Source organism: Dermacentor andersoni, chromosome 5, assembly GCF_023375885.2.
Source record: "Dermacentor andersoni chromosome 5, qqDerAnde1_hic_scaffold, whole genome shotgun sequence".
NCBI lineage: Eukaryota > Metazoa > Arthropoda > Arachnida > Ixodida > Ixodidae > Dermacentor > Dermacentor andersoni.
The window spans coordinates 164,882,103-164,897,323 of record NC_092818.1 but is presented as its reverse complement, the minus strand read 5'-3'; the positions used below and the strand labels follow the sequence as shown (position 1 = coordinate 164,897,323).

The 15,221-nt window shown below is 44.7% G+C and overlaps 1 protein-coding gene across 3 annotated transcripts in view; it reads left to right on the top strand.

The window, feature by feature from the left end:
- Window positions 1–1,472: 1,472 nt before the first annotated feature.
- Window positions 1,473–15,221, top strand: part of LOC126531570 (protein capicua homolog) — a 121,506-nt gene continuing 107,757 nt past the window's right edge. For 2 of the 3 annotated variants that reach the window (XM_055071253.2, XM_050179135.3), the window contains exons 1-2: window positions 1,799–1,910; window positions 4,520–6,756. In XM_055071253.2, the coding sequence (XP_054927228.2) occupies window positions 4,752–6,756 (2,005 nt within the window). In that variant the 5' untranslated portion in view covers window positions 1,799–1,910; window positions 4,520–4,751. Of the gene's footprint in view, window positions 1,519–1,798; window positions 1,911–4,519; window positions 6,757–15,221 lie in introns of those variants that run through there. The other variant, XM_055071252.2, reaches the window with a different exon arrangement.

Here is a 15,221-nt window from a genome sequence, read left to right as displayed (position 1 = left end):
TCCTTTTCAATGATAACGGTACGCTTCCAGTCAGGAGCTGACAATGTCTGCCATATGTGATCCAACCAATTTTTATTCTTCGATGAATTTTCTTCTCATGATCAGGGTTCCCTGTGATTAATTGACCTAGATAAACATACTATTTCACAGACTCTAGAGGCTGACTGGCGATCTTGAACTCTTGTCTCTTGCCCAGCTATTCATCATTATCTTTGTCTTCTGCATAATAATCTTCGACCCCACTCTTACACGTACTCTTTCTGTTAAGGTCCTCAATCATTTGTTGTAACTTGTCTGCACTGTTGCCTATTTGTAATATATGAAAGACATATAGAGAGGTTTATTGTGCTCTGCGGATTTCTCGATAACCTGATTAATGACATGGATGTGATCCATTATAGAGTATCCCTTCCTGAAGCCAGCCTGTTCCCTTGGTTGACTAAAGTCCAGTGTTGGAGATTATTTTGGTAAATATTTTAATACTGGGAGTAAGCTAATGGGCCTATAATTTAGTATTTATCTACTTATGTAACAACCGCATACTACATGTAATCTTATAATAGCAACCCATTATATATATTTAATTGTACAAGATGGTCCGAGGCCCTGGTCAGGTGAAGGGCAGGGTATATCACTATTATTATTGGCATCGCGGGCCAGCGTCTTCGACAAACTACATGCAGTACCTTAACAGACGGGTCACTTTTGGTATTAACACTACTAATAATGTAACGTTTAATGAAAACTTTGAACGAAAGTTACTTTTCAGTGTCGAGCATTTTGCGAGATGACGGATTTCTCCGAGAAAAGAGCGAACCATGGTGTTTGTAAGATTAATGAGGGAAACTCAATCCGCTTGACTGTGTGCTATCTCGCCCCAACGGCTCCAAAGTGCAGCTAATATTTAATACTAAGGGCCACCAACTAGCACACTTTCGCAGATAAACGCTGAACGATAGGCATCTAGGTTATTTCCCACTGTAGGGCCCGAAGGTGCGCGCTGATCCCCTTCGGCAAATACGTCCTCGAGTTTCCGCCGCCTCTTAAGAAACAAGACTGGGGTGTAATGAAATCCCCTGCTCAGATGAAACAATGCTGTCTAGGAGCGATCGTCTTCTGTCGGCTGGATCCCCCCCCTTCCATTTTCAACTCAACAACACACATTTACCCAGATTGTTGCTGTGCGGGCATCGAGGTTTAAATTTAGCCTTTACATATGGACGTGCGGGCACATCGCTGACTGTCGGCGTTTAGCACGCGGATGCGAGAAGCTAGCGTCGTCTACGTCACCACGGACGTAGAGTCGTAGTAAACGAAACACTAAAGAGAAAAGGGCAATTGCTTTTACCCTTGGAAGGAAGTTCATGATATCATCAACGCACACCACTCCGCAGCCAAATATCGCCCATATGGCATTTCTTCTCGCCCATTGGCCGTAGTAGATGACGTCAGTGTTTCCTGTGTGCACATGCTGTAAACGCACAGGCCCTGGGCTAGACGGACCCGCGAGCTGCCAAGGTGAGTCCGATACGTGCTTTTAGTCGCTTGCTTGGGAGTCCGATGCTCTTGCAACACAATACGAGCAGCGGTCACTATTTGTTGCACTCGCATAAACATTCATAGCATTTGCGAGCACTGCACCTATTAAGGTTATTTTTCGGCCTCCGAGAATAAACAATGTGAAAGACCCGTGGGTGCACGACTCGCCAATCGGATGACAGAAATTCTTTCTATGGGTGGCACGTGACCTGTGTGAACCAATGGTGAGCAAGCACAGTACTAGGTAACCACTCATTCACCATTTTTACAGGGCTTGGTTATGCCGTGCACAATTGAAGTAATTTTGTTTCGTCCTGTTTTACAAGCACAGTGACATGCTTGGATAGTAGCCTTCATTACTCTTCGCGAAGGTAAGCCTAGGCAATTTTCGCCAGTTCGAAGGATTGTCATCCGGCGGTGGTCTGTGTGTCATTGTGCGTGGTTGCTGCTTGTGATGACATTTGTGCCGTGTTTACGGCATTATATCTAAGGGTAATTGCATTCGAATTATGCTCTTCCCTGCTTGCACAGCGGTTACTAGTTTAGTGATCTTGAGTGTGCACTAGTAGCGTTTGCATCTGCAGCGCGGCAAGCGTGCAATTGCGACTTGTTCTAGCGTGCCCCCTCAGCTCTCGGAGAGTGCATGCAGCGGCAGCTTGGGAGAAACCCATATCGCATCGCGACAACTTTCGTGGCGTTTAAGCTACTTTCTCCGCTTGCATTTGGATGACACCACCGTAAGCTTCGTTAAGTGCGAATAAACAATGTTCTAATGTCACAGCACGGCGTGCAAGGATGTTTTGTCAGCTCAGCTGGCAGTTCCTATCGCTGCTGTAGCCCTTGTGTTTTATTTGTTTGTTTCCTGCGTGCGGATATGGGCCCGTTGTATAACACCTTGTAGCGTAGACACAATGCCGCTTCTAGGAACGTCGCATCTGCTGTGTTTTCGCCGTGAACGTTTAGTCGGTGGCCTGAACAGTGATTTTCATGCGCGAGGTAATAGATGGACGCTGCAAAAAAAGCGCAGGAATAGTTTTTGAATAGCTCGCGCACGCGCAACGATATCGTTAACCTGTAGAGCTGGTTCCCCCTTTGCACGAAGCTCTCTTGTATCTTTTGCACGCCTGCTTTGTGCCCGTGAAAGAAAACTTTTGCACGCGCTGGTTTGCAGGAGTGCTCGCAGCATAGTTCAGAGCCTCAAAGTGTGCTCGGAGTTGGTGCGTGTCCTTTTGCAGTCGCAATCGTTGTATTCCTGTTGCGTGCTGTGCGCACGTTTATGGTGGGCAGCAGCCGTAAATGTTTTACAGAATAGCTTTGGCGTAATAATGCAAACTTTAACCGATCAAGCTCGGTTAAAGCGTTGCAACTGTAGAATTGATGCAGTTGGAGTCTAGTAGAGTTTCGTTTATAGAATGCACGTAGCAGCGTTTGCCTGATTTTGATTATGCAATAAGAATGCTTGTGTTAACTCAAATGCGTGCATTCCTGCATATACCTGATACGAGTTGGTTGTAAATAGCCTGAACAATGTTTGACTCTATAATGTAGATATTTTTGAGGTGGTTGTAATAGTCGTCGCATTATAACTTGTGGTGACTTTGTGCTCTTGCAAAGTGTAGCGAGCACACACAGTAAATGACTGAAATGTGCAGGTTGCTTTTAAGAGCTCTATTTGCGGCGATCTCGTAAAGAGCATGCATCCATGTCGACATTACGATGCACGAGTGGCTTTTATTTTTATTTCTCTTGCAACAGGTGCGCTATCTTTTAGTGTCGAGCCTTTTATCAGTCGTGCGTAAAAGGCGCCTGTAATATTGTATGTCCAAATTAATTACAGACTGCGAGCACACTTTGCGCATGTGCTTGGCATTTACAACTTTTGCATGCGCGCACACGTAGCATTTATTTACGATAGCGTTGCAACAGACTTCGAAGACGTGATGATGCCAGTCTCGGTGTGTATTGCGTGGCACTTTGAATATATTGTAATGTTCCTTTTTTGTGTTTATTCCTCTGCACTGTAATTACACCCATCTTTAATAACATCACATGTAGTATGTAGTTACACTTTCCTGTATGACTGAAATAATTTGTATTATTTCTGAGACTGTTCATAAAATGAGTAATTTTCCAGATGAAGTATTTTTCTACCTTGCTTCGCTGCTTCCCTTACGCACAATGCTAGCTTTTAATGACAAGGTTCACACACGGGAAGGAGCACAAGAGAGTGTAGTTTCTTGCATATTGTTTGTTTTTTATATGTTACAAGTATAGCCTCATTAAAAGACAAAATTACGCAGGAAGCTAAAGGCTTGAAGTGATGAACATTAGTAGAACAAGGAATGTTGCTGGCGCCAGCATTTCAGCAAAGGGTCTTTGTTTTCATTAGGGCAGCAAATGATTACCTTAGTGTTTTTTTATAAAGCACTGCTAAGGAGAGCAGTTGCAGCCCTGATGAAGACAAGAGTCCCCTTGTCGAAAGGTTGGCCCAAGCAATATTTCTTTGTTCTGCAATTGTCCATCAAGTATTCCTTCTTGAAATTTTAGGTAGGCAGATATACATTGCTAGTGACATTGCATTGACTACACCGGCCGTGGTTGCTTAGTGGCTATGGTGTTGGGCTGCTGAGCATGAGGTTGCAGGATCGAATCCCGGCCATGGCGGCCGCATTTCGATGGGGACAAAATGCGAAAACACCCGTGTATTTAGATTTAGTTGCACATAAAAAAAAAAAAAGAACAGGTGTTCAAAATTTCCAGAGTCCCTCACTAAGGCATGCCTCATAATTGGATTGTGGTCTTGGCATGTAAAAACCCATAATTTTTTACATTGACGATGTCAATACTTCACAAAGAGGCCAGGAGTCAATCTTAGTCGACAGTTCCCCCTATATAAAATGCTCCCCTAATTTCTCTGTCTGCTCTCGTTTATTCTCTAACTTGTAGTTTTTTGCTTAGTACCTGCTCTGTGTTCATGCAGGTGAAAGCGGCCATGCCTCAAGAACTTCATGGCATCATCAGGAACTAAGCAGCCACCATGAAAGGCCACCAGCTTGAGTGCAAGGTCTGCAGCCCTGGATGCCTTAAGGCTACTCAACTGTGTTCCTTCAAGTCTTTCAGGAGAAAGGTCATACCTCATGTGGGAAAGTTTCCAGAGATGAGTGCAAGTTGTACTGGCCCATTGTAACGAAGTGTCCAAAAGCCCCGCAACCATGGAGAGAGACCTGAGTACATATCAGGGCTCACTTGACTTGAAGCGAAAAGCTGAAGAGAAGCTCCTTTTGGAAGGGCCTACAGTGGTGCAGAATATCGACCCTTCTTACTACCGCAAAAAGTCGGCAGAGTCTGGCTTTGAGGAGGAAGAATCGAGGCTAGACGAAGAGTTGAAGAAGGCAGCCAGCAAATTGCCCAAGAAAAGGAAGTTTGACTTCGACTTCAGTGATGCAGACCCTACCTTTGGTAGCAGAAACTGCAGCAGCACAGCAGAACCCGTGCCTGGTGTAGATCTTCGTGACTGGAAAAGCCACCGAGTTTTAGTGCGGCTCAATGACTTGTATGTGCCGGCTGTGATCAAGGATGTTGCTAGTGACCGTGATGTGGTTGTTCAACTGGACAGCAGTCAGCATCAGTTGTTTCGTGTTCGCGATGTATTTGACACAGCACGTCTAGATGTGATCGGTGACCACAGTCCCTCGCCAGGCCAGGTGACAATGGGTATGCAGTTGTGTGTACGTGTGGAAGACAATGTGTATGCTGAAGGGATTGTTGCAGAAATCCGGTCGCGCCCTCCTGTTCAGTACTTTGTGCGCTTCATCAAGAGGCCCAGTGGTGTGTCATGTGATGGCGTGTGGGTGACGCGTGCAGGCTTGCGACTTAGGCAACCTCCCTGGTGGGAGGACATGGAACTTGCCTCTTCTGTGTCATCGTCTCCCATGTTTCAGCGAGAACCGGTGCCTCTCCTCACACCACACCTAGTTGAATCCAACTTGGCATCTCTTCCACCGCAGCAGCCCATCATTCAGCCACACAGTGTGTCGGTCATCACAGATGGCATTCACAGGGTCATGCCAGTGAATCTGGCAAGCAACCTTGAGGTGGACAGAGCACTTGATTCGGTGGGTGCACCAAGGGCTCGCAAACTTACCGTGGGCAGTTCTCCCACTGCCGTTGGTGATGAGGATTCTTCAGATGATGACCTTAAGACAGGTCGTATTGAGTTTGATCCCAATCCCAGCCCATCACGTCTTAGTTTCTGTCAGGATAACCTTACTCCTCGCTCACGACTGGCTACGTCATCTTCTGCAGAGTTGCGTGTGTTGACTCCACGTTCGCCTGCTGCGCAGCAGAAATACAAGAAAGGAGACATTGTATCTACCCCCAACGGCATAAGGAAAAAATTCAATGGCAAGCAATGGCGACGTCTCTGCTCCAAGGAAGGGTGTACAAAGGAGTCGCAGCGACGTGGCTACTGCTCACGGCACCTCTCTCTCAAGGGCAAATCTGGCACAGCCATGCGCAAAGGCAGTGCACCGGCTGCGACATCATCATCAACTCAGCAGCCACCATTTCCCACTGGGGCAATGCGTACAGGCACAGGGAGGGAGTGGGAGGAGTCATCACGGGAAAGCATCAGCGGTAGCCCTGGTGACAGGGCAAGCAGGGTACAAGGCCGTTTTGACTTGGATGAGACGGAGGCTGCAAACATGCTTGTTTCACTGGGAAACTCTCGGTCGGCCACACCGTCTTCTTCAGCAAGCCCACCGGGCAGACCTGAGCTCTTTGCACCCATTCGACATGCCGCTTGGCCCCCCGATTCACATTCTCCCGAGGGTGCCTTCCGGCCAACTACAGTGGTTGTGCACAGGCCGAGGGTGGTAAAGACCTCCGAGCCTGTCTCTGTGATTCAGCACTCACTGCCTCCAGAAAAACTGATTGGTGAGCCTCAGACGACTGCAGCCCAGATGGTCTTACTCCAGCAGGCACTGCAGCAGGGTCGGAGCTCACTCAGTGAAGCACTGCCTACGTACAGTGCCATACAGGTGGCACCACCAAAGGATTTGCATGCTGGCATCAACGGTCAGGTGGCAGTGGTTTTACAGACACCACAGCAGCAACAGCAGCATCCAAGTCCAGCCCACCTCTTGCCTGTCATGCCTGTGGTAACCTCCAATGGAGAGGCACAAAAAGGCGAACCTGCCTTGGATGCATCCGGAAGCGGTGAGTCCTAAATATTTTGCAAAATTATTCTTTAGCATATTGCATCATAGCATGGTACCATTCACAACTTCATCCGGGCCCTGCATTGCAAACCTAGAATTGCGTAATGCGAATCTAATTTTGCTTGGTCTATTCTTGCCATTTGCCATGTGCACTGAGTGAACCTAGTGTTATGTGACAAGCTGCTTAAACCAGCTATAAAACAAAAATTTTATAGAATTGAATCCTGCTGCCCTGGTCTTGCTACACATTTTATTGGCGTTCTCATGTCTGTCACAGACTCGCTGAAAAGGTTCCCCTGAAACATGTTCTGAGCATAGTAAGGAAAGGTTGTTGATTTGTTAACAAGGCTCCTGTGAACATGTGAGTGAAATATTATTGAACTGCATGCAGCAGGGAATTTAAAATATCGGGTCAAAAGCAGTAAAAAAGTGTTTGCTCTTTCCTTCACAATGTCATAATGTAGCTTCGTTGCAAGCAGCTAAACCCATAACAGCTATTTTCTGGTTGTGAGAACATTCTCGGTAATGCGATTATTGCTCATTTGAAATAAATGAAAAAATATATATGCCTGTGATCTCAAAAAGACAGAAAAGCAATTTGAGCTTTGCACTACTGGTCCAAAACCGACAGTTGCTGCATATGTGAGTAGTTCTTTATCCGCTTTCCCTGTTCTACCCCCCCACCCATCTCTTCCATTGCTGAACTAGGTTCAGGTGTCGGCAGACTGTGCTAGACAGTTACTGTGGCCAGTAGCAATTCTTCGTTCCTTCCTTTTTCTTTATCTATCTAATTATTCACATAAACAACCAATTACTGCTACTACTGCACGTGGCCTCAGTGATGAAGTGTAGCATAGATACTGCGGCTGCCACAGGATGCTGCCACGAGGCATCTTGCATTCAGCCTTTCGGTGGGGCCAGCAGGGCATTGCTCCCTTGCGCCACTTTCCCGTCTCACCTGTGTAGTTTCCAGAACGCTAATGGAAATGAAAGGAGGAAGAGAAAGCCGCTGATCAGCTCGAGAATTGCGTCTATCTTCACTTGTGCTTGAAGGATTAGAAAATTTTTCCGGCAGGAGATTCCTTAAGTGACATGATTTAATAGTGATGTAATTCTATGATTAGTGTGATTGTGGGCCCCTTTAATGAAAGAGTAGGTGATTATGACTGGGCATAAAACGTACAGCAAGCATGGACATTGATTAGCAGACTTAATGTCTGTTCATGGTTAAAAATGTCATGTATTTATATGCATCACAACATGAGGATTGCACTGCTTAGCAAAGGCAGCGCTGACATTAAATGTTTCATTTTATCTTCTCATTTTTTTTCAAGAATTGCTGAGTACAACGGTCAGACAAGATGTCCTGCACAGGAGAAAGAAAAGATATTGCAATGGCAATTTTTTATCTATGCAAGGTGAACTTTTTTCCCTTTATAGCCATCAATTAAGTGCCAACTGTATACTTATTTTTTTTTTATTCAACCCCACCATAAAATATCTATATGAGAAACGACCCCTTCTGACGGTGACAAACATCCGGCTGGACGGCAAGCTTCAAGTGCTCTGTGCTGGGTTTATTACTGCGATTTATAATCTGTTTTGAAGGAATTAGCATTGTGTAATGTCCATGTAGATATATAGGAAAAATTGCAGCAGCAAAGATTTGGGTACCCAAGTTCAAAGAGGGACACTAGTCTGTTAGTCTTACACTGTTCCGGTTTCCCAGATTTGTAACAACGAAAGAAACAGTGACTTGTTTATACAGCCTCAACATTCTAGATCATCATGTGAAACAGATGTCTAGCTGAACATCACATGAATTAGGGAGTGCCATTCCATCATGCACTCTGAAGTTGCACGTGTGGAACATTTCTATAAGACAGGTACCCCTAATTAGGCCAGCTCATCAAATGTAACAGTGGGCGTGTTTTACTGATATTCCTTTTTCAATTGTGCCCATAATGATGAACTGACTGTCCTTTTGCTGAATGCATTGGTCACTTGAAAGAAGAGATGCAATTTAACCATCAGTTGAATGCACGTTCCAAAAGACATCTTGTTTAGATAGGTTCAGAAAGCTTGTTCAGAGGAAGAAAAGGTGCATCAAAGAGCAGGACAGATGTGCTAAAGAGTTAAATTCTGTGTCTTGGGCAGATGCATAGTATGTGTGCGCAAGACCCTTGATCCAATCATCAGGTCTAAAATGGCATAAGAGGTTATTGCTTATTAAGTTGATTCAATTCTACTCAATCTACTGAGAACAGTGCATGTGGCAAACACACCTTAGGTTCTTTTACTCTTTGGAATTTGTGCACTTTACTGCAGCAGTTAATCTGGAACCTTGCAAGCAATTGGATAAAGATCATTTTCATTGGCGTGGCTGTGCATGGTGAATTGAGGTGCACATTGCGGCTCACTGGCTCAAGGGTGAAGTTAAAGTTCTAACTGTGTGCTTATGCTGCAAGGGAATTTTACTTTTCAGTGCCTTCCTTGTTCCAACAACTTCATTGAGCCTGCTAGCCATGCAGAAATTCAGACAAAAGAATAATTTTTGCTGGCTACAGTTTCAATCCTTGGAGCTCTATTGTATTGCGACAGTGTTACTATTTTGTTGTCACCCTTTTTCTCTGTCGTGTACTCCTGATCTTCTCTGTGGCTATGAATCCATTGCATCCTCCATCCATGCATTAATCATGCATGTGCAGACATTGTTCGCGGTCTCATTGTGCTTCTGAAAGGCTAGTGCTAATAAGGTACGATATAGTGTGATCTGTGGTGCTTCAACTTCTTACTGCACTCCAGTGCATCATTCTCACCACAACGTCTTGTGGTTATACAGTTGGTGACAAGTTTGGTTTGATAATATGAATGATATGTTTTACCAGGAACTAGGCTCTGTTAGTTTCTGCTAACTTGTTTGTGCTACATAGTAACAAGCACTGCGACTTTCTGGAGTGTCAAGTTGGCCACAGTAACTGTGGCAGACAATAAATGTCCAGCATTACTTATACAGTTTGGACCATTCGCAGCAATGCAAGAAGGGCTAGTTGTAAAACAGATACATTTTGATAATTCAATTGTCTTTCGTGATGCTCATTAGAACCTGTAGATAAATTTTACTAGTAGTAGTGTGCATGGATGGGTTCAGTGCCAGGTTCTAGAAAATAATTGTTTGGCACTGCACTTTCCAGCCCTTGCATTCAGCTTTGTCTTAAAAGCTTTGCATGGCTGTTTTTGTGGGTTTTATGCTTTGCTTTCAACACTCAACAAAAACACGGAATGTTATGACAACAAAAGGAGCATTAGTGGTACAGCTGCAAGTAAAAGTTTGTAAACCATGGCATCAGCAAAAAATCAAAATATATTCAAGTGTAGCTCCCTGGCTTGGAATTGGTTTAATACATTGTATTTGTCAAACACACGCGTGTAGGCATGTGCTCTTGATTTCAGCCACAATATCCGGCTGCGGAAAAAAAAAAAAATACAGCACCTCTGGTCCCCAAACTTTTGCTCGTGACTGTATATCTGCTATCTTTGGCACAACGCATGACAGCACTCCCGCTTTTTCTCGAAAGGGCTTATGACACGAAGCAGTTGTATAAACTAGCACGTTGTGTGCCACCCTCTCTCCTTAACCGGAAATGTCACAAGTTTTCAGCAGGCACCTTTGCTGCAAACATGGCAGTTGATACGCATGTGTCAGCATGCTTTGCCTCATCACTTGAATGCGTTGAAATCGGCGCTTCCTAGCTTTTTTTCCATTTCATTGTTCATTGCTTCCCTGCCTTCTATAGTACGGAGGTGGGTGCATTTGTGATGAACGTAGCATTTGCCATTTGCCCACACTTACTTGAGCTTGAACGCATGTGTTCCACGCGCTGTAATGGCAGATATTCTTTCCTTGTTTATTTTTCAAAGCAGAGAATATAAGCTACCTTTGATTTGTCACTGTTGCGTACGCTGTTTCTTTCTGCTGTGTGCGTAGCTTGAGAAGGCCGTTTTGTCAGAGCTGCCATAGGCACTAGCAGTGACGCATGTTGGGTTCTGCGTGTTATTGCATTAATTTTTTATTTGTCGAGTCTTTGAAAGTGCGGTGTCGTGGCCATTGCTGTCAAAGGGCAATCCATTTCCCGCAGCACAGACAATTAAAAGTGCTGTATTTGCGTCGTTGCCTCTGCATTAGTTGGTTTTGTATGCACCTATTTTGCCTCGTTTGTAGTGGCTACTGCTTTTCTGCGTATTATCCGATAGCCGTAAACATGCTTACTGCGTGGAGTGCTGTATTTACACTTGCACACTGCATTTGTTTTAATGATTGGCAGTGGTAAACTGTGTAGATTGCGTAGCATAACTTTTAATAACATATCTACCAACATTGGTTTTATCAGCATCTTTCATTCTTCTTTTCTAGTTTTCTCCTTTGTTATTTAAGTCGGCTACAAGTAACATGTGTCAAGAAACAGATGTCAGCCAAATCTTAAAAGAGAAACAGGAAATAGCCTTAAATCTATTACTGTTGTTTTTTATGAGTGTTGGGCACATGCAGGGACAGCATGACTGTGTTGCAGTCAGCCAGGGTCTGTTTGCCTTTTCAGACAAGTAACATGCTGCTGCAGCATGTTGTAAAGTTTTGTGAGTTGCTAGATGTTAGATCACTTTGGTTCGGCTACATTTTATGAACTGGTTCTTGAGGGTGCTGTGCATGGTGCCACACAAGTTCACATGATGTGAATGCAGTGCAGTGCCTATGCACTTTGCAGCCCTTGCAAATTTCAGAGAAAAGTGCAGCAATGAACGAGCTGTTTCCTACTCTAAGTGCTTAAGCTAAGGCTTTTCGACAGATGCGTGCATTGGAATGGGAAGGGTTGTGTCTTTTCATTATCACAATAATCTCCAAAATGGTAGTGGTATATGGTGGCAGCAGAGTGTTGAGTGCAGTGTAGAAGAAAGTAATTCAAATATAAGGATATTAGCACATTACAAGCGCACACCATGTGCTGACAACCAGACAGTCATCGAACTTGCTTTCTTATGCCAGAGTGACTCGTCGCCAAAGTGGAAGACATTCCGGGAATATCTGTGTGCAACACTGATTAACTAGCACTGCGCCATGTCTGCTGCCAAAAGCTTGCGCAATGGCTGCACTTTCAAAGTATCGAATGCAGGAGAACCATGACAGCAGGCTGAACTGCCTCCTGCAAGATACCATATTGAGGAGCACAACACTGGCACAACTCCAGAATTATCTCTAATGGTAGTGTTCAGGCACTGGCACTCTTGAGGCAAGATCAAAGTACTACATGCTTGCTAGTTTGCAGTACCGCAAGGTGTATGTCTGTTCCAGTGTCTTTTGCCTTCCTTATAGGCTGCATAATCATTCTAGGTGCATGGGAGCGAATGAGCAGTTGAACACCATATGTTTTCATGTTGAAGGGGTCCTGACCCACTTTTTATGAAAGTGGAGAAAGGCATTTGAAGCAAAAATAGGCTATTTCAGAAATACTTTGCCTCAAAAAGTACTTCAGTACGTTCAGCAGTAGCAGAGTTATTGGCAATCAAGCATGGCCTCCGCTGTGCTTTTGTTCCTTCTTCAGTGCCTTGCGCTGCAAAGGCTATGGCGGAGTGAGGCGTGCCCACAATGCTCCGCCTTCTAAATCTCACCGGGGCATGCAGTTCAAATTTCATTTTGGATGTTAATGTAGACACCACGATTTCTGATTTTGGTGCCTACAATGCGTTAAACATAAGCCAAACGTAGTGTTTCTCAGCGAGCTGCAGTGCGCTTAGCCAGTTGACTCGTGGCAGCACCTTGGGGCTGCTACGGTATCTACGCTACGTAGCAGACCGCAGCTACCAACAGCAGCTGCGTATGGGAATCCGCTTTATTACGAAATAAAGCGTCCTGAAGAGAATGAGGAGCACGCTTTTGTTGAAAAGAGAGTGTTTGAGAGAAAAGTGACTTCACACTCCACTTACGAGCTCCACGTACCACATATGACAGCAGAACTTGGCTGAGATGTTCACAGCAGCATATGCTACCTGCGGACTATGCTATTTCACGAAGTCTGGGCCGCTATCTTGTACACATTCATACATGCCGATATTCGATTTCGCCTCGTGCAGTTGTCCAGGCTGCGCCGATATCGCAGCCTAGGCCAATCTAGTCCAATACCGTGAGGCGAAATCGAACGGCGGCTTTTCGAACATGTAAAAGATAGCGACCCTGATAGGTGTTTCGGGCCCTTTAAGAAGCAAAGGGGGTGGGGTAGGAAGACTGCCTTGTTATATACGCTGGTTATATAACTACACATTTTGAACTTATATTTATTGAATAAGAGTGGATGCCATGTGTTTACTGGTTGGACACAGTGCAGGAACTATCCTTTACTCTGCTTTAGGTGCATGGGAAACAACCTGAGATGGTCTTAACTACCCGGTACCTTTCACTACAACATTCTGCATAGGCCACAGTGCAGCTTTTGGATGTTGCACATCAGGGGTGTATGAACATTCAACATTTCAAATGTGAATCTTTTTAGTTTTTGTTATTCAAGCTATATTCTGTTTAGGAACTTGATATCATTGCCGTGAATAAGATAAGAACTGGAACGAAAGAGATGGAAGTTCTGTGTCTTCGGTTAGTGGCTTCTGGTGACATGTTCTAAAAGGGTTCAACCTCAACCTTCCATGTTGTTCAGGTTGCTTTCACCTAGAAACAATATTAGAAAGCTTCAAATTTGGTCTTTTGCCATATTACAAACAGTTTGTAGTGACTACCAGGTAAAAAGAAAAATAGGCCTCAGAGCCACTTCATATGTGTTGTTAACCTATCTTTACCAGAACTACTGAGTTAATACTCATAGGCACTGGTTTGAGAGGTAACATATGGAGAAGCACCCTTCCTTTTCTTTTTTTCCGCCACAATATCTTGCAAGTGTTTACCTGATGGGCGTGTTTTTTTTTTTTTTTTGGGGGGGGGGGGGGTCTTCAGGCTTGTTGCAGCAATTTAAGGCAAATAATCTTTATTGAAGGTCCCTATGTTTGCACTGAAGTAGCATGTTCTTTTTTATTTCTTGCTTTAATGAAATATTCTGTATTCGATTCGACAAGAAAAGTTTTACCAAATATGGTTATGAGCATTTACTGGATGATACAGACCTTGTTATTCTGTTAACACCAAGCTGCACATTGGGGAGCCTGGCAGGCAGTTCATCAGGGACTACCAAATTGTTGGTTGCTAGTGCATCCATATGGTCGCAAGAGCCTCGTAATGAATATTATTTGGCTCAATCGTCTGGTTAGGATAGTTGACAGATCCTGAATAATAGAAGTTGCTGTGTAAAGGAGCTTAACCTTTAAACAGAAGTATGGTGCTCCTGTTTACACATGTCTCTGTGTTATGTTGCTTTCCGCAGAGATTTCTATTGCTGAAAATATAAATGCACTGGGTAGGATCACTAAAGGGGCAGTTTATGCACAACCATCTTCCTGCATTGAGACAGGAAGATGGTAGCGACATTGTAGCGACATGACCCGCCGTGGTTGCTCAGTGGCTATGGTGTTGGGCTGCTGAGCACAAGGTCGCGGGATTGAATCCCGGCCATGGCGGCCGCATTTCGATGGGGGCGAAATGCGAAAACACCCGTGTGCTTAGATTTAGGTGCACGTTAAAGAACCCCAGGTGGTCAAAATTTCCGGAGTTCTCCACTACGGCGTGCCTCATAATCAGAAAGTGGTTTTGGCACGTAAAACCCCAAATATTATTATTATTATTGTAGCGACATGGACTTCTTTAGTAGCGACATTGGACATTAGGACGAAAGGCATAATGTCATGTCATTATATGATAAATATAGTAGTAAAACAGTCTCAAGTGGCTCTTCAGGCACAAGGAAAAGTGACAAATCATGTGTTGCATGTTGTTGCAGCGTTGCAAATGGAGGAAATGCAAGCGGCTAACTGTGCTCAGATATGTTGCAGTATCCCCATTTCATGGGCATTAGTGAATCCAAACTGTGCTGCTGGAAAGTACATTGGTGTGCCCTTGATTGCACGAACCATACTTTGCATTATACTAGTATTTGAAATCGACAAAGTGGGGCTGCCACAAACAGCTGCTATTCCCAGTCACAGCGGAAAATTGCACTCATCTGCAAGTGCTTCTGCACGTCTGCAAATGGCTTCTGCACGTCTGAAACACATCCTGAAGCAGCTTCGGCACATCTTTGCAGCCCCTATGCCCTGCTCAGCTTTGTGTACCCCAACCTGGGCACCCTGTTCACAATCCGTGGCGTGCCCAAGACAACCTGCCCTTCTGCTTTGCAAGGGGTTTTGCTGGCCGCATGGCGCGGTTCTGCCGGCAGTGGAATTGGTGCCCTTCCGATACTGCGAGACCACAAGGGAATGCTCCTGACTCCCATTCCCGCTATGCTCCACCAGTTCTCCACTTTGCTTCCTCTT